Genomic DNA, 19,615 nt, shown 5'->3' with positions numbered 1-19,615 from the left:
ATTTGATTACATAATTATTTCTTAGTAGCAATCTTTCAAAGAACTTAGCAATTTACATGTACTGAGGTGTGTGGGTTTTTTCTTAGCAGTCAGTTCCTCCTGTCAGATAAACAGAGTCATCAGCCATCCAACTCTTCCAATTAGTATCACTGCCCATGAAGACAGACACATCAAATTCTACGACAACAATACAGGTATGCATATCTTCAGCAGGTCCTAGTCAGTGGTTGCAAAACATAAAATATAAACAGAATTTCATTATGATTAATATTATTCACATAAACGCTGAGTGATGTTAAGAATTCACTAGTCTCTGAAATGGGATCGCTCTCATCACCACTAGACCCCAAAGATTGCCAGCCTACTTAAAACTTTATTGGCGCAGTGATAAGGAATCTGTGTCATTCTCTGTTTGTTCTTTTAAAATGCCTTATGTATGGGGGTTACCAATTTTTAACATAAATGGCAGCTTTTTCAAAATCTTTATGTGTTTATGTCCATGTTTATTTTGTTGTGTTCTCTGTATTATTTTGATCTGAGGGCAGGAAGCTCTGGCACTCGTTTAGTGTTTCCAAGACCTCTGCCTGATACCTTGGCGATAGAAGTTCCCTTGTAGGCATCATTCTCACTTTGATCCACTGTGTGGATCTCTCACTTCTGCAGACACAGCTGGACAGTTTATAGTAGTTTTTTGCTTTTGTAGTAAATGTCACACTGAGATGTCTAGTTATAAATTTCTTGGGTTTTAAAAGACTTTTTTGTAGGAACAGTACTATAAATCAGGTATTCTGACTGCAAATCATAGTAATCTTCAGTTTGTGACAGATCACGCTGTCTTAAATTTAGATCTTTCAATATTCTTGTTGATTTTAAGTTTGCTACTCCCCAGGTGTATTTTAAAATAAGAAGCGGAGAAAGGAGCCAGTAAAAACTGAGGAAAAAGCTGAAGTAGCTGATTTGTTTGATGATGTAGGTTTGGAAAAAAATAGTTGAGAAATGGCAGCTCTTTTTTTTTTTCTGTTTAATTATCTTCTGCAACGAAACCCCCACATTTGATCCATGATTTAATATTTTTAACATGAAGTCATTAGTGTAATTGTAATAAGTTGTAATAAAACATTCATTATGAGTTGAGTATTTTTTCCTATATTCTTATGTTCATTGCTTATTAGTACACTCAGCCTCTGCCCTCCTTCCCAGTCAAGATCTTACTCTTGAATTCTCTTAATTCATTTAAGAGGCAGATAATTAAAACGCACAGTGATTGCAGCTTCACGATAGTATTGCAGACATAAAACAAGGATCTAACAGAACTAGTGGTATTGGTACTGTGGCTCTCCTGGGCCTGCAAATATTAAAAGAATGACTTCTTGCATATTTTTAATGGTTCAGTCATGGAATGAGGTCTTGTATTTATAATATGAGCTGTGTTAGGGTTTAGGCAGTGAATACAGATAACAAAGTGGATTGCAGAAAATAACCAAAATAATTTTTTTTTTTCTTTCCTTTTTTCTTCAAAGGAAAACTGATCCACTCCATGGTAGCTCACTTAGATGCAGTTACAAGTTTAGCTGTTGATCCGAATGGCTTGTATTTGATGTCTGGCAGTAAGTACATTCAGATTTCATTTTCTTTTTCTCATCATGGTGGCAGACTTGAGAATTATAAAGAAAATTGTTTCCCCTTTCTTTAGGTCATGACTGTTCGATTCGCTTGTGGAATCTTGAAAGCAAGACCTGCATCCAAGAATTTACTGCTCATCGCAAAAAATTTGATGAGTCCATTCATGATGTGGCATTCCACCCCTCCAAATGTTATATTGCCAGTGCAGGAGCAGATGCTCTGGCTAAAGTGTTTGTATGACAGAGTGCTTCCCTTTCAACTCTAGCTTTGTATATATTTAACCAGCTGCACAAAGAGAAGAGGAGGGCGTGAGTCTTCTTACCCTGCCCTGTAATTCAGAGAATGTTTGTAAGTGTTTAGTTTTGCAGGGTACTGTTTTCTAAATTGAAGTTTGTTCTGGTTTCTGTGAGCTCAGCTGGTGCTGAGAGCTTGGAAACTCTCAGTTTCAACTAGTTAAAAATCAAAAGAAATGCTTTTATTTCAGAGGGTGTGAATTTTCGTCCAGGCAGGCCTTGGGTGAAACTAGGTCTATGTATTATCTATTAATAAAATGGAGTACTGGAAAAAAAGGGGTCTAATTGCATCAGGGAGTAGGAAAAGAGGGAAACTTCCTAGGATGCTTCTCATTGAGGAATCTTAATGTACGTGAAATTAAATCACCTGGAAAAAGTGTCATTTCACATGCTCATTTCTGTGTCATGTGAGAGGCACTTTGTCATCCCTTTGGTATTAATAAAGTAGATCTTGTTCAGAGGCCAATAGTGGATACTTAATCTCAGCCAGCTGGCTGCTAGCCTAAGATAAATGCAGTTAAAGGCAAGCAAATTACTAACATAAATTAAAATGCAGTAAAGTTTCTGTTGCATCTTCTGTGTTATGCAGGAATTATTTAGTTTGCAAAAAAAATTATATAATTTTTTTAAAAACCTGTATTAGCATGTGGCTAGAAGCTGAGCCTTTAGTCTAGTCCCAATTAACAACAGACTGAAGCAGTCTGTATATACTGTAGTAGCAGATTTAACTTATTCAGATTTATAATGCTGTTTATTCTTGGAGATCTGGCACAAGAAATTATCACAAAGCTTTCTGAAAAAGCTGTCCTACAACTTAGCTATCAAACATTCATCTCCTCTTTCTGTTCCTGTTAAAAAGGGTATCATTCTGGGCATTAAGGATAACAGTAAAATACTTCTTTTGAAGATTAAACCTATACCTGATGCTTTGTATGAGTCCTACTAGTGCAATAGGTGGGAACTATACAAAGTTTTATCAAATTGAGATATTTTGCTACTTCTAGAAGTATTTCCCAACTTCACCATTTGTGGGACTTTTTAACTTCTCTGCTTCACTGGGTGTATCATGCCATTGATTAAGTTATCTGTGTCCTGTCCTACTTAGCGTGTGTGTCGGAGAGGTGACCTTTTACAATACTCTGTGTGGTTCGTGGGAGAAACCACAGGCCCTCCAGAGGTTGAAAATGAAACAACAGTTAATTTTATTGTAAAACTTCCCTAAACTGTGTCAGGAGGAACAAAAGTCTTGGCGAGTTCTTATTGTTGTAAAAGATCCAAAGTAGAGGGAGAAAAGGAGAAAGGAAAGGAGGAGAGAAAACAGAGAGATAGGTTCACCACCCCATAGATCTAGTGATGTCTTCTCAGTCAGAGAGTTGAAGTCCTTTTAGTCAGTCTGCTGAAGTCCAGGGTGGAGGAGCACACCACATGACTGAAAGATTATTGCCTTTTTATAGGATCAGGTTTCTTGGAATACTCCTGCAGGTGGAGATTCGTCTGCATGCTTGTCTCATGCATTGCGAGCTATTCTGGAACATTCCTGATGGTGGTAGGGCTATGTGGTAAGCCCCCAGATCCAGTTAACTTTGTGCTTTGATGAGGGCAGCCTCAGTGCCTTGCAGCACTGTCTCTGGGCTGTTTGTTGCCTAGGCAGTTGGTATCCACAGCCTTAGGGCAGCCAGCACAGGAAAATACCACCACCTTCGTGGAGCATGACTTTCTGTCCTGCCTCCCTGATAGTTTGCCCATGTCACAAGGTGCCCAAGAACAAAATGAGGTGTTACATACGTTCTGTGTGAATGTGAGGGAGGGAAAGTTTTGTCCCCAAAAATCATTACCTGTTTCCTCATAATAGGCAAAATGGGTGTTAGGTAGTCCTAGAGAAAAATCTTCACCAGAGCGTTCAATTGTTTCCACCTTGTCCTTGGCCAAAAGATGGCCGGCCCTCAATTGAATATAAGTGTAGTCCTTGAATTTCCAAACTGGAAGAACGACATGAGGCCTGTCTGTTAGTTAGTTATGAGTCAGATTGAAAGACATAATGATTGGTATTACAAAAAATCTCAAGCTTTGCTCAGAGGAGGTTGGAAGAGTTACACAGGTACCTTGATTGGTTGTATTCCATATTTGTACAAATCTCATGCTAAGTAGCAGGGGAATTCTCTCCTCTCATTGCGATTCCTATGTACACAAGACAAATCACCCAAAGTAATGATTGCAGCAAACTTATATACATAATGTATTTTTTAAACTAAGAACTATACAATCAATTGATAGGAGTAACAGTAACACATATGCTTGAAGGGAACTTCTAAATTCAGTAGATTCCTCTTCCTGCAATAGAAAAGAAAGAAGAACTTGATCCTATCAGAACCAAGGGAACTTCTCCAGTTGGTGGCATGTCCACCAGTACTGATTGGCCTGGATAGTATGAGGGGTTCTTAGGATCATCTGGTTCTCTGTTCTTGGGAAGGATGTGGGGAGCCTTATGGCAGAGTGCCGTAAGTCGTGGACATCCATTTAATCGCCACCAATTTTTCACTTCTGTCATTGAATCCCAGAGTCAGTCAGACCACCCTGCATCTTGGGGTCTTAGTCTCCAGAAAACCTAAAGTTCCAAAGTGTATTGGAGTTCCTTTTTGCTTTGCTTCTGTATTGTAGATACAGCAGTGAGGGGGCCGGTGTTTGCATTCAAGCAGCGGTAGTCAGTAGTCACTTGCCATTTTCCATTTGGTTTACGAACTGGCCATACAGGAGAATTGTAAAGTGAGTGGGTTTGGATGACATGATGGCGATGATCCCCTCTCTTGCACCCAGTGGTAAGTGGTGCAGTTTTATATTTACAGTCTCGGATGGAGGAAGTTTGGGAGCGAATTGTGAAAGACGTATGGAGATCCCCATATCTCCATTTGTTCCCCTTTGAATCCATCCAAGCTTTTCCTTTTAATAGCTCTAGCCCCAAGATACTGGTGGAGAGCATGCCCAATATCATGATAGTCTTTGGAGGACTGGAGTCACCAGGTAACTAACATTTTACCCAAGCTGTGGGTTGGCGTTTAGAGTATCCAAATGCATCAGAAACTTGTATTTGTTTTTTGTCGGGCACACCACCACTCTGTTTTGCTGTCTCAGCATTTAGAGTTGACGTTTGGACTCCCATGTCTGCTACAAAGGCCACAGCATAGAGTTTTAAAGAATTGGCTAGTCCTTTAATCAGAGGAGTCATCACGATTAGCCATAAGCAACATGGGGGAAGGTTGCTGAGGTATAAGCAGTCTGTCATGCATTAATTGAAGGCAAGCTGCTTTCTGTATACTTTCAGTTAACTGACCCAGACCAGGGGTAGGTATGAATATGGGGTTTCCCCATTCTATGGATCTAGTTCTTCTGCCTAGTATGCCACTCACAGGGCCAGGGACCATGGTTTCGTACTATCATCTGCTGTCACAAATACCCCCAGGCCCCAATATCTCTGGGCTGCTGCTGCTTCTGAGGGCTTTATCCTATACCCTCCAATCAGGGAAACCCTCCATACGTATTTTGTTTCAGTTTCCTTTGCCTGCTTGCTATGTTTTCCCTTTAACTCAGCCATTTCAGTGGCACTACAAGGTATTGCCTTTACGGCGACAGTGGGCTTGACCCCCTCTTCCTCATCATCAGAAACTATTTCAGTTTTAAGGAGTGGTTTAAATTTAGGGTTGGAAAGTAACTCAGTCCTAGCTTCTCTTAAATCTTCCCAGGGCGAATGAGACACAACTTCCTGATTGAGGAGATCAGCCTCCAAAGCAAGGAATCAGTTCTAATAGAGACTCTTTTTCAATTTGCTTAACATTATACTTATCTTTCTGGGTGGCTATCATGGCTGCTTCTAACATGCCACAAATCATAGCTTTTCCCTTTCCAAGTTTTGTTTCATTTTCTTTTGCCAAGTCCTTTATTCTTCCTGCCACAGTTACCGGGAACTGCCAGTGTTCCTCAGGGCTGCTTACCCTCCTAAGGGTCAGGCAAGCCTTATAACTCTTCAACAAATCCAATAATGGGGAGCAGTCAAAATCAGACATTTCCTGGGTTGCCATGACCCTCAGCTGCAGATTTTGGCTTCAACCAAAAATCAGTTCTTTATCTGACACTGACCATTATCCCCTTAAAAAACCAGCCTCTGAACTGCTTCTCACAGTTTCCTGCTGACTATGCCAATGCTAATGTCCCATCCAGCTCGGCAGGTGTGGGGGGGAAGGTGATTTACAATACTCTATGCCGTTCACAGAGCCGTTTCACAACCTGAAGAATGAGTGCTGCTTGTAATTACTCAACAGATGTGATTTGTTTATGTATTCAGAGCTTCTCTGTTGATTTGAATGACAAATAACTTTTAATCCAATCTTAGTCTTTTATCCCTTCTTAAAGGAAGGTGAGTGGATTCTTTTCTATTATGTGTCATCATCAGAGTTACTGCTGTTCGTAAGTGTGCAGTTGGTTTTTTTTCCTCATGTGGGAATGGAAGGCAGAATTTCGCTGCAGATGGTTTCTGGTGCTGATATGAGTAGGAAGGAACCCAATGCAAGTCTTCCACATACTAGCCTGAGGTTAAGACTGGAAACTGATGAATAAATCTTTACCTTTAAACTGACACTTTTTAAAAAGGAATCATTGAATCATTGAAAGATATCAACATAGAGTTTGACTGTGGTGTTTTTAGAGTGGCATTTGGGGATGGGACCACATTTGAAGCTGATCTCAGAGTTTAAATCAACTGTATTATTTAGAATAAAAGGGTGACCTGTGCTGTTTGAGCCTGCAACACATTATATTTACAGCTAAAATACTCTGGAATACCTTTTATTGCTCAGAATATTCAGATATGTCACTTCATGATATTGATATGCAATATATTTCCATAGATAAGATTAGAACTTTTACCATGAAACAGATGACTACAATAGTAATTCAGATTATTTAGTTTTTATAAAGTGATTTGGTTATGATGGAAAGGGGAAACTTGGCTGCAAAACTGAGCATTCAACTTTGAGAGTTCTGTGTACTTGACTCATATTCTTTCAGTGTCATTATTTTATTTCTTTTTGAAGAGGAAATTACAAAGATTTATTTGAAAAATTCTAAAAGTTATGTATATTATATATGTGTATATATATTGTAAACATGTATTAAATGTGTCTAGTAAGGGAAGACTCCATGGGTGCATTTTAATGTTTTGGTATTAAGAGTTCTCTTGAGTTTGTGTATACAAAGGATAATGGTGTGAGTATGACATGAATGTTGTGCTTTTGCTTACACAATATGATATGTAGTTACAGTTGTTTAAATTGCTGTACATAAAACTAATAGGCCAGCATGCTTGTTTTTAAAGACTGTCATTCTGATTACAATTGGAATGTAAGAAGTGGCTGTTCAAATGTGAATTGAAAGATGTTTCCTTCTCACTATTGAGCACTTGCTCAACCTGAAAAGTGATTTTTTTTAAAAAGCTGGCAATAGCTAGAGGATGAGGTGCCTTTAAAAAACAAAACAAATGTAGCCTTACAAAGAGGTTGTGGAGTATATATATTTTTGTGCTGGTCTTCATAATTGATGTCAATGTCTTTTTACTGTACTTGCTCACATACTTGTAGAACTGCAGGGTACTGTGCATGAGCCTGTCAGATCTTCTGAACATCATCATAGGACTTAAGGATCAAAAAATTATTTAGGTTATCTGGTCCATCTGCTTGCTAAAGCAGGGTTGTAAACTTGTGCATTTTAATACTGTCTTAGTCAGTGGGGTTTTACATATGTTCTAAACAATTAGGCTTCCTTTCAAGGATTGTTTCAATAATTACTTCTCACCGACAGGAGGATTTACATGATGTTTAGTAGTTCTTTTTTGTAACTTCATGCCAGTATTCCAAGCCATGTTTTGTGCCATTTTACGTGTTCCTCGTTGTCTTTGTAATTTGGAACTTGCATGCATGCACTGGTTCTAGCTGTATATTTCCATTTCTTTCCACTTTCTTCAAGCTATTTTTTAGTCTGCTCTTTTAACACAAGTTTTTCTTATTTTCAGCTTTTTAGTTCAGTTCTCCATATCTTGGTGCCCACAACATCATTCCATATGCATGGTTTGTTGGACTTCGCTTAAAGGTCACCTGTTAAGTGTGGATTTTGTTTGGTTGGTTTTTTCCTCTGTAACATGATGGTTTTTTGTAAGAAGACCAAACTTTTGGTCTTCTGACTAGTGTCTCACAAACCCAAATCATACTTCTTTATTTCTGACATCTGTTTTAAATAACTTTGAGCATTGTTGCTTCTCAAGTTTCTGCTTCACTTTCACTATGTTGTTATGATTCTTTAGCAGCTAGGTACCTAATTCCTCTTTCATTATTATTCTGAATTTTATAAGCTTTGAATTTCTGATCTCTGAGGGCACTAAATTATTTCTTTTTTTTTTTTTTTTCCTTTTCATGTGCAGTTCTTCCTGGTTCAATGTAATTGGTAACTTTCATGAATGTGATGCATACATCTATTGAAGATGTAAACAAAACTGGACCTAAGGCTTATTCTTGCAAAAAAAACATTTTTGTGCAACATCAGTATATGGCATTTTACCATTACTATTTTTCCCATATCTAATTTACATGGTACATTTTTTAATGGTTAACTCATAATTTTTTGTGTTTGATGGCCTGTGCTACTCATTTTGGTTTTACTAACAAATTTATTGGGATAATTTTCAGTCCTTCTGCGTGTTGAAAACTGGTCTGCTAGTTTTAAATACTCTGCTCTTTATTTCTAATTTATTTCACTGTGCTGTTTGCTTTCACATATTTGATTCAGTTACCAAAATGCTTACACAAAATGATTTGGCCTGGAAGAAGCTCTAGATATAATTATATCGTGGAAAACTTTTTCTTCACTCTTAACAAGTCCTAGTTTCTGTATTTATTTTTGTGCCTCAAAGAGAAAACTTTTGACATACCACATAACAGATTTTATTACTTCTAAGAAAACCACCCAATGAGTGTTTTGGGGTCTCATTCATGTTTATTTTGATAAAATATGTTCTTTAGCTAGAAGCCTGTAGAACTATATGCCACATACTGTAGATTATTTTTTAGGATGTATGTTTTCGAATAATGCTACGTTAAAGCAGTCCCATATGTAATGTGTTTGATTCGGTGTGTGATGTTTACGATACAGCTGTGTGATTAGGTCATACAATGCCATTTTGCAGTTGTGAATTTAAAGTAACCAGAAACTTGTCCTTTTGAATAAATGTGTAGGAGATAAAGGTTACACCACCTTTTTCAGTACATCTGTTTGATCACAGATGTGTCCCCTTTCCCCACCTCCTTCCTCATGTTTTAACAATGTAATTTTGGGGAGCAGCAATTTCCATAAACTTATGTGGAAAGTTTATCCCAAAAGAAAACCAAAATGAAAAACTGGGCATAACCATCAGATAAGCAAGTTTGTTTTGTTTTGTTTTGTTTTTTTAATGGCTTTCAAGAAGTGTATTTGGAAGTGTTTGCAGACTGTGGTTTTGAGGGTCTTTGCAGACTATCCTAGGGAGCCTAATTGACACCTGTGTGAAGTACCCAGTAAACCCAGTAAATTGGGTTAAGGAAGAAAATGCAGCCATTTTGGTTGTCCCTCTGCTTGTACAAGAAACTATAGCAGTGTTTTTCTTGGAGTCCTCTTTGCTGAAGCATCAGGTTTGCAATCTAACATGAGTAAATTCTGCAGTGTGGGAGTATCTGCAAATGAGATTATTTGTATTTTTACTTTGACTATCTGAGGCAGCGGTCATTTGGATTGTGTGCTGAACAGCAAGGGAAGCAGACCATTTGCTGAACTCGTAGGGGGATAGATGTTAGGTGAAATGGCCAGAACTGATGTGCCCTCCACGTGGCTGGTGTTTATCACAGGAGAGTTCAGCCTGAGGAGCAGTGCAGAGTTTAGGCCCGATGGTATCACAGAGGAAGAGTGTGAAAGGTAGGAGCTACAAGTTTAGTGAGGCTTTCCCATAATGATTCTTAAGGATTATTTTGTCCATTGGTTGCAGGTTGTATGAAGGATAAAAATCTGATATATATCCCACTTCAGATGAGATGGCAGGAGATTTGTAACAGCTTATTTCTTAAATTCTAAGAATAGAACTTACTCTTCTGCTCACATGCTTCATGTTGGGGACCCAGTTATGCAAAGATAAGTTCCTCAGGCGCTGTAGTGGACTACTCTTTTGCTTCTGGATAAACATTTATATAAAACCAAAATTGCAGGACTAAGACTTTGTCTCATGATGTCCGCTATTATTGAACCAAAGCCACAAAATTTGGGAAGCAGAGCAGAATTTTAGGCTTCTCATTTTTATTTACTTTTTTTCCTTCAGTCACAGTCTACATATTAAATATGTATTACATACAGTGTCCTCTGAATGACTCATTTCACATTGAATAGCTTATTCTGTAAAAAAATTACTCCTTCAGTACTTCCTCATACAAAACAAGATGTTGAATAGGACCGGTGGTTCCAGGTAATTCGTGACTCACTTAGCATGTATGTCTTTCAGTTTTCTAATGGGTGAGCTGGTAAGATTCATGGAATTAACTGTGAAAACATGATGCTGCTCATAATATAGCATTAAAAAATACTCTGAAATTTGTGGCTGTTTAGTGGAAATTGTTTTGGACTACACTGTTAAGAATGAAGAAAACAGAATATGATAGTAAACCACATGGTAAAATTGTTTTATATAAGATGTTGCAATCTTTGACATAGTAATTAGTTTTTGGGCATCTGCTGTTCGTGATCATCATAGGAATGCTCAGTGTAGCTATTGGCATTGAGTGACAAAGAGGAAGCAAAGATTTCCCTGAAAAAAATACTTGGATGTTTCAAGAAGCTGCCTTTTTCCATAAGGACATGAAGGCGTTGAGAATATTTTATCTAAATCTGATAATGTGTTTAGTTGAAGAGGGTTACAATAGGTGAACAGCTTTGGCTCTTTAATCATCGGTGTCTTTAAGCTTAGAGACCAACACGGTTCCTGAAACAAATGGCCTGTAAACTGCTAGTCAAAACCTCCGCAATGTTTCTACTGAGCAGCTGAGAAACTGGTGAAAACCACAGTGTTAATCCATCCAGTTATATAGGGGGTATTTTACAAGAAATAACCCACATTGTAAAAGATAGTATTACATACAGCAGAGCAAATGGACAAACACCTGGGGACACACAGGGGACTGGGATGACCTCTGTAAATAATCCTTGCTCTGGCAAGTGCTCTTGTTCAGTTGGTGGGACTAATCCCAGGAGGGAGAATGGTCAGAAACAGACCTTTAAAAGGATGTCTCTGCCTGTGCTAATGAACATATCTGTTATGCAGTCTACCTATCTTTTTGATATCTGTTTTTTATCTTCCCACTTAAATCCTCCTTTAGGCTATATTGCTGAGAATCTTAAAATCTCATCTGAAGTGGAGTCTCATAGCAGGATAAATTTCATAAAGGACTACTGATTTTCTCTTAGAGTGTTTTTTTGAAGGGTGGTGGAGTTTCAGCATCAGCCCTACCCCTCCTACCACCAAAAGGCTTATTTGTACCACCTTAGTTACCAGTTCATTTAATTGTACTGAGTTAGCTCTTACCCCACCTACTGACTTAATTTTGCTGCTCTGCAGTCTATTGTGAAAACTTAGGAAGTGCTGTATCATTTAAGATGTTTTTGAGAATGTCTATTCTGCTAGAGAAGGTGTAAAGCCTGTTGAATAGTACACTGTGGGTCTCAGCCGGCCATTATTGTCAGGAGAGATTTGTTGCTAGATGACAAAATCCAAACTATGGCAGAACTAAAAATATATATGTATATATAAAATATATGCTTTTTAGCCCAACTTCTTTCCTGATTACATCTGGGTTGTGGTATTGTGTGTTAAACTAGTTTTGCCCTGCTGGTGCTGCCAAGCCGTGCTGTGATCCTGGGAGATCACACCAATGTTTAAACCATGTCTGCACATGGATTTTTAAGCTGCTGAAAGCCTTGTGTTGACAAGGTCCTCAAGCCCGATCTGCTTGCATTTCCTCAATTTGAATTGCAGGCTCCCAAAATTACTTCCCTGCTATTTCAAGAAACCCTTGGTCCTCACACCAGAATATTAGACTGGGATGTTGCAAAAAGATTTCTGTGTCTGGATTTGTACTATTCTGAAAGGGAAGGGATACCTTGTTGCCAAGCCAAATATTTTTATTGTTTTTGGATTAATCACTAAAAGCAGCCAAATACATTATATGAGGGATAAATGATGGACTTCAAGCTAATATTTTTCCATTAAGAATTTATTTTTTTATTCTTCATGTCATCAAGATATAGTGCTTTTTGAATATAGCTTGTTTTCAGATGTATGGCTCCTAAAATTGTTTCCTTGCAGTCACACATTACAAACATGCATAGGTTTTGAAAACTGTCTCATAGGTGTTAGCACTTTTTCTGGAAATGCAAACTGAGCATGTTAGCTAATAATTTCTTGTACCTTTATAGCCCAAGCAGACTGAAAAGTGGTCTTGTGCTATGTTTTCCTTGAATCACTCATCGGAAAAAAATCTGTAGAAGAAAATCCATGATGAGAAGACTATTGTTGCTGTAAGATTTTTCTGTTGACGTATGTCAGCGTATCAACTACCTGCATTGTATTTCATAGAAATACCTTCAGTTCTTTTAAAAGAAACTGTCAGGTTAAAAATACAAGTTTCTTTGCCTTATGAACCATAGTTTGGATTTATTTTGTTGCTTATATTAATACACTTTTTTTCCTCTTTACAAGAATAACTGTTGAACCTGACAGTTCTCTTTTGGAGAAGATGCCACAGGTCATAACCACTTAAATGTTAGTAATTAGAGTTGTTCCTCTTCTGTTTTGGGTCACTTCCATGACAGATAGTTGATCTGAAAAGGCTGCTGTGACTGGTATATAAAGAGCTAAAGGAAATTAAGACACCCCTTCAGAATTACGCGGAGGTTATGATTTTGAAACAATGTTAGGCTTCAAGTGTCTTGCAGAGTGGTGGATCCGAATGAGAAATACTTACTCACTGAGTAATAGACTGCTTGGCAGTTTTTGTGTGTGGCTCAGTGCAAGGCTGTGTCTTGTGTCAGAATTTCAGTACCACCAAATTACCTTATTTAAATGCTACTGTCGTACAAAAGTGAATGTTATTTTAAGTGAGAAATTCTGTTTTCTAACTTGTGAAGGAAATAGTTTTCTTGGGAGTAAGCATCCATAAGCTTAATGTATTTAATGATTTCAGAAAGGCATCTTAATCATGGGACATGATAAAAGTGAAAAAGTGATTCGTTCTCCAAAGATTTGATAAGCATTTATTAAAAAAAGTATAAGTTTTTGCTTTAAATGAAAGTGCTTCTTCAAACACTTAAAGTTAAACTTCTTACTAAAATTCAGTGGTTTAGAATCCTGGATAAATATCTAAAATGGCAAAGATTGAAAATTCAGAGGGAGATTATTTTTAACTATGCCAGTATATTTTTGAGCTCTCAATTGCAGCCCTGAATTTTCTCTTTTTCACTGCAATTCATATTCTGTGAAACTTCTTGGAGAGGTTATGTTTAAAGCTACATTCACTTGCCTGAATAAGTCAAGTAAATATTTTGTCATTAAAATTATATATATCTGCTTATGTTAGTGTGCTGTTTAAAATGAGACCACATTGAGGTAACCATGCAGGTATTTGTATTTGGTATGACAGTAGTGAAGTGGGGTAGCTGTATACTGTACCCGCATTCTGTGCTGAGCAAAATCACATGGACTTCCAGAAATAAGCAATGTTTTTTAAAAGCAGCTTTATTTAATGTTACAGCAGCAGTTAATGTCATTTGTACCATATAATTATGTAAATTGGGTGCTAATAAATACTATTTTTCAACATTTTGTATTGTGTTCATAATTTTGCATTTTATCACAAGATGTGATCCCAGAGGGTACACTAGGAGGGAGAAGTACACTTGGACAAGTTTGGAGGGGCATGAGGTAACTTCATGTGAACTTCCTTTTGAACTGTGTAGCATGTTACTGTTCACAGTAGTGTCTCAGTTTTTCTGTTCTCCATATGTCTCTGTTTTGTACTGCTCTGCCATGTTGGCACTGTTGGCACCCTAAATCTTTCCATGCCCTTAGGCACACAGTCCCCAGCGGCTTCATGGGGTGAACAGACATGTGGAGCAGGTACGGTACAGTTGTGCGGGAGCTAGCCTGTTGGCGGTGCATTGATCATAGCAGGACACGGAGCACTTCCTGGGGAGAACATTCATGTAACATAAAAATAAGTGCATGGTTCTGCCCTTGGGGAGAGGATGAGGGAGAGCAAACCACACATCACAGATGGTAGTCGCATTGCTACAGGAAGATGCTCAGAATGGCACTGCTGAGGGGGTGGTATGGGAGCCTACACAGAACTGAGCAGAACAACTTGTTAGTGGGTCCATCCCTTTTTTTCTAAGCTTGTAGGTGGGATAAGCAAAGTTCTCATCTTTTCTTGATGGTAGGTAAAATAACCCTTCTGATTTAGTCCTACTCATCCTCACTCCTCACAGGAAAGGGGGATTTGCTGTATGAAATGGCAATACGGTTGCATTCACTCCAGTGTTCTGCCTCCAGAGATAGTCAGTAGAAGATTCCTGAGGTAGGGAGAAGGAAGATTTCACAAACAATGTTAGAGTGACCTCCAAGTGGGAAGCCTTAATATCCTTATGGCCTTGCCCATGGAACTAGATGATCTTAAGGTCCTTTCCAACCCTAACTATTTATGATTCTATGAACAAAACATGTCCCCAAAATGATTTGGGTGTGAGAAAAGTGCATATATTGTCTTTGGCCATATGGTGAAACTTTTAACTACCATTTATCGTGCTTAAAAGGAAGTAATTTCTCAGAGTGAATGTTGGAGTTCTTGAGCTGCATTATCAGAGTTTTATTAGAACTCAGAGAAGGGGTTAAACTGGTGTTAAAAAAAAAAATACTACTTGTGATTCTTGACATTCGGTATGGCTGACAGCTGATTGTGAGTGATGTAGCTGATGCAGTGCTAAAACCTGTGACACCCCGCAGTTTAAGTTTTTAATAAGGGAAAAAAAGAAGACTACTTTGAGGAATTTGAGGCACTTAGCTATATAGATAAACTTGCAGTGTTTTCAATATATAAGTGATTTAGCAAATGTAGATGGCCTGGTACTGTCTAAGACTTCTCAGAACTGAGATGGGAATGGAGAAGAATAGGGATCAAGTTGTTTCCATTATGTTGCTGAAGGGTAGAGAAAAATAACTGGAAGGATGATAGAGTTACTTTGTTTAACCGTGAAGTCACGTAAGGTATGCATACTACAGAAGACTGACTTACTGTTTGGTGTCTAGGTAATATTCCTGGTATTTACTGCTTGTTTTGACTTGCTAAGTAGATAACTTTGATGATTTTCTGTGGAGTTTACAGGTAGGGTGTTAAATTTACTAAGGATGTTTAGATTGGGTCGTTCCAGTCTGGATGCTTAGCCCCAGAGCTTTTCCTGGTTACTGGAATAGTTCCCCTCATGTGCTGTGGAGGGAGGAATGTGAGGAGGAAGGGGAAGCTTGTCTGTCCACCTGTCAGAGAAGCAAAATTCAACAGTCGCCATGGGGAAACCCTCCTCTTGCTGAATCAGCAAAGTGACAGCAGATGAGCAGGAAGGCGCACACAGCAGTGATGCCCTCTGTGCCGGGAGGCACAGCGACAGCAGGGGTGTTGGGTGTCGCACTTCTACGCCAGCAAGGTAAGCTACTGCTGTGAAACAGGACTCTGAGTTACCTCTCTCTGAAGAGATGGTTGGACTTTGAATTTAATTGGGTCATTCACACAGAATGTGAGTAGCTAATGCTGGAGTTAGAGGTAAGAGGTGCTGTCACAGAGCTTCCAGAACCTTCCAGAACATCTATGGATGTCAGTATTTATTTCCAGGTGGGTGTTATGCACTGTGATTGTGAGCAGTGATAAGCCACCAGACCAGCTCCTGAATGCAAAGATGCATATTTCCTGGGGAGAGGGTGTTTAGACAACCCGCTTTGGCTATGTGGTGACTAGTTCAGACAGCTTCCAGCCCTGGCTGGCTGCTGGCCTCCAAGTCCAATCCTTTGGTGCCTTTCTTTTCTGGGTGCCTCAGCCAGGTGGCAGGTTCCACTGCACTGGTCAGGCATCTGAAACTAAGTGGCCCAGCATCAAGTGTCTGGGCATATAGATCCTCTTTTGATTCAGCCCTGCATCTAGAAAGTGTGTAGAGACTATGGTTTGGGTTTGGGTTTTTTTTTCAGCTTCCAGAAGATGTCTGGTTCCAAATAAGAAGTGATCTTGCAGACTTGGGAGAATACATATGATTTTGGTGCCTTTCAGCCATTGGACTGTTTCAATGACCGATTCCTCTGGTAGGTAATTTAGTGGCCCTTCCTCTGCTAGCTCACTCTTCGGCTTTTTTCTTAGTTGAGCATGTAAAAGGAGGACATTGAAACACCTGGGGCGTTACCAGCCTTGCTAGGTCTTCCATAACCTAGTAAGAACCTCAGCTGCATTTTGGAAACTAAAATGGCATGGACCATATGTGGTGCTTATTTTTTAAGCATATACAAAATGACATGTACTGCATATGCCTTTGGGACAATTTTATTGCAAAAGATACAGCAACTTGTATTGATAAGTTCAGAATAGCTTGTTTATGTTACAGAAGGAGTTCTGCTGCTTTCTTCAAACAAATACACCGCTTCAAATATTTGTGAAGATTTATATGTAAGTTATCTTTTTTTTAATAAAACACTATTTAGAGACTTTAGAAAATGGAAAGTATTTTGATTACTATGAAAGATGAAGGTTGAGAGGAGTGTTCTGTGCTTGCTTTTGTTAATGGAAGGGTGTATTCTTACAAGTTTTGAGGCTTACACTGAAGTTTACAGTGTTTATGACATCTAAGTGTAGGTGAGAGTTGGATTAAACATTAAACCACTTTGACACTTAGATCTAACAATTTCAAGGTCATCCTGAGAAGTTAATAAAAATGCACTTTGGCAACCAAGTGCCATAGTTGTTCTCTAAACTTAAGATTTAAACAATAAACCCTGAAGTGCCCTTTATAAATGCTTGACTGATAGCAGTGCAACTTCCCTGTGAAAGAGCATTTGAAAGCTGGCTATCATTGCTTGAAATTTATGCTTTCAGAAGAAATTAAAATGCATATCCTAAAGCACACGCGTGTGCTCTAACTGTTCCTAATCCCACAGCTTTCTGTGCTGCGCTTTCGGCAGAGCACTGGGGAGTCTCTGCAGAGTGACCAGTCTTCCTTGCTGCATGAGTACAGCCAGTATGGAAAAAAATAATGCTGCATTAAAAATTAAAACACTGTTAAGAGTAGCTAAAAGTTAAGACTTAGGCCTTTTTCTCAGCTAGCCCCAAGTTAAACCCCAAGCAAACAGGTTTTCAGACAATAAATCTTGTGTCTGAACTGAAGTCCTCAGTAAATACAGTTTATGCATTTGAGTTTTGTCCAGGCCGTGTTATGTCTCTTCTTGACAGAGAAAGATGCTTCCAGTAGAATGGTAGTGAGGGAGATGGATCAGGAGATGGGGGGTATCAGGGCTGCTCTGCTTCTACCTAGCTCTCTATCCTTTATCTTTACTTTTTTGAAGCCAAGAAGCTATCACCGTGGAAGTGCAGCAACACAGATTATAATTAAAAACTCTGCATACAAATATATTTTATGTCTTTGTTTTGGAAGTTGACAGTGCCCTGTGTCTTCTGTCTGGGTAGCATTGTTGTGTTGATGATGATCAGTAAAAGCTGGAACTGAATGTTTCTTCTGAGGGGAAGATCAAGAACTTTCCCTGTGTAAAACCACTGTTTAATCCAGGATTGGTTTGAAGGGTCCTCTTGAAGGGACCACAGCCTGGCTTATGTTACCACACCAGGGAGATCATGTAAACTCTAACGTTCTTATTAGTTTGCATTGTGCTTACTTAATGGGTAATTTTTGGGCTACTTGAATCATATTTCCAAACATAACAATTGTGCTACTTTTATTGACAGGAAGGAGTCTCCCTTATGACAATTCAATTCAATTAACATTTTAATGTGAATAATAAACATCCTGGGTCATGGCTATTAAAACCATAAATGCTATTAAAAGCTTGCTTTGTGAGTAAGGTGTGACATTCGAGTTTTAGTTCCTTCCCAGTTTGTGTTAGTTCCACAAGCCTGATGTGGTGTGGCTTTGACTGCCATAAGGTGCCTGAACATGCACATTTCTATTGGCTCTGGAACTCCATCCCTTTCCTTCGATAACTTTGCTCAATGAACATATTTTCTTAAATTATATTGGATGGAAACATAACCAGCAACTGCTGCTTCCTAATTAAAGCGCAGTTCTTTTGGCCCTCTTAATGTGTCACTCCTCCCCTACTGACTAGTGATATGGCTAGTTCTTCCCTTCAGGAGCAGCTGTATATTTTGAACAATCCAGGGCTGTCATAGGTTCATTTTGAAATCAATCCATAAAACAGAAGTCAATCCCAAATCTGGAAAAGGGTGTCTATAAATGTTCAAAATGCTGCTTTTCCCAGTGTATAATACAGAACTTCAGGTAATTCCCTCTTAAATCCTGTTAATGGCTTTTGAGTAGCTCTCCTCACGCTAGAGACTGCTGTAAGCTGTTCTGAGCTGTGGTTTAACGATAGAGCGGTGGGTCTCAAATGCTTTTCTGATTGGAAGCAACTTAAACCCGTGATTTTTCTCAAAGAGTCTTCTCTGTCCTGGCAGCTCTCCTGTGGTCTTGCAGGCCTTGGGACGTACAAGAGTGGAGCAACAGAGCTAAAGTGAAAACACACTTCTCAAAATCAAATATTAATACAGTGCTGTAGGAGACTAGATTCCAGTTCCTGCATGTTTCTGCTTTGGGATTTGGGGGCGTTATTGGGGTTGACAAATGACTGCAGGGTCTCACAGCTTGACTTGTTCCTCTCACTTGCTTTCCAGTCTCTGGGTTTGGATAGATCTCAATGCTTGAGTTTACACTAGCTGAAGGCTTAAACTTACTGGCAAGACAGCTGTATGGAGAGGGTGCCTGCTTTTAAGAAGGTACTCAAATTTGAGTTCTGTTTCCCCTTCCCCCCAAAAAAGTGTCTGGTATTTCAGCCCTGACCTGGGTGTCATCTGGTGGGCAGTGCCACACAGAGGTGCTTCTGCTGCAGCAGCTGAGCAGCAAGGCTGCTCTCTGAAGGGACCTGGCCACTTCAGGATGGAAGTGGTGCTTTTAAAGGAAGCCTGTGTGTGCCCAAAGGTGGGAATTGGCCAAGCCAAGGCTCTGGACTGAAAGCAGCTTTTCAAACAGCTCCAGTTATTTCCTCCATGTTTACTGCCTCTTTCGCTATCCATCCAAATCAGAGTTTCTGAAGCCTGCAAGGAAAGAAAAATATAATCAAGTCTACACAGAGCGTTACCATGCACAGGGACAGAGCTGCAATGAACCTTGCTGACTAGAAAGTGCCAGAGAAAAACACCTCCAGTATTTCTTGAACTGAAGGCTGGCATTACTCCTGTGGCACTTGGTGTGCCTTCAGCTTGGTGCCCGAGGGTCCTGCCTTGCTTGAGTCCATCAGTTCCTTGGCTGGGAATTAAATTCTGTGCAAT

At 39.1% G+C, this 19,615-nt stretch overlaps 2 protein-coding genes across 4 annotated transcripts in view; one reads left to right on the top strand and one right to left on the bottom strand.

The window, feature by feature from the left end:
* The window catches only part of STRN (striatin), a 74,029-nt gene extending 60,178 nt beyond the window's left edge, over positions 1 to 13,851 (top strand). For 2 of the 3 annotated variants that reach the window (XM_030499317.1, XM_030499316.1), the window contains exons 16-18: positions 87 to 194; positions 1,521 to 1,607; positions 1,694 to 2,195. In XM_030499317.1, the coding sequence (XP_030355177.1) occupies positions 87 to 194; positions 1,521 to 1,607; positions 1,694 to 1,863 (365 nt within the window). In that variant the 3' untranslated portion in view covers positions 1,864 to 2,195. Of the gene's footprint in view, positions 1 to 86; positions 195 to 1,520; positions 1,608 to 1,693 lie in introns of all 3 variants that reach the window. The other variant, XM_030499315.1, reaches the window with a different exon arrangement.
* A 2,736-nt stretch (positions 13,852 to 16,587) lies between these two features.
* Positions 16,588 to 19,615, bottom strand: part of VIT (vitrin) — a 51,718-nt gene continuing 48,690 nt past the window's right edge. Inside the window, 1 exon segment of the mRNA XM_030499986.1 lies at positions 16,588 to 19,615. Within this exon segment, the coding sequence (XP_030355846.1) occupies positions 19,581 to 19,615 (35 nt within the window). The 3' untranslated portion in view covers positions 16,588 to 19,580.

The sequence above is a fragment of the Strigops habroptila genome, chromosome 10 (assembly GCF_004027225.2).
Source record: "Strigops habroptila isolate Jane chromosome 10, bStrHab1.2.pri, whole genome shotgun sequence".
Taxonomy (NCBI): Eukaryota; Metazoa; Chordata; class Aves; order Psittaciformes; family Psittacidae; genus Strigops; species Strigops habroptila.
The sequence above is the reverse complement of the archived record's forward strand: the minus strand, read 5'-3'. Positions and strand labels throughout refer to the sequence as shown.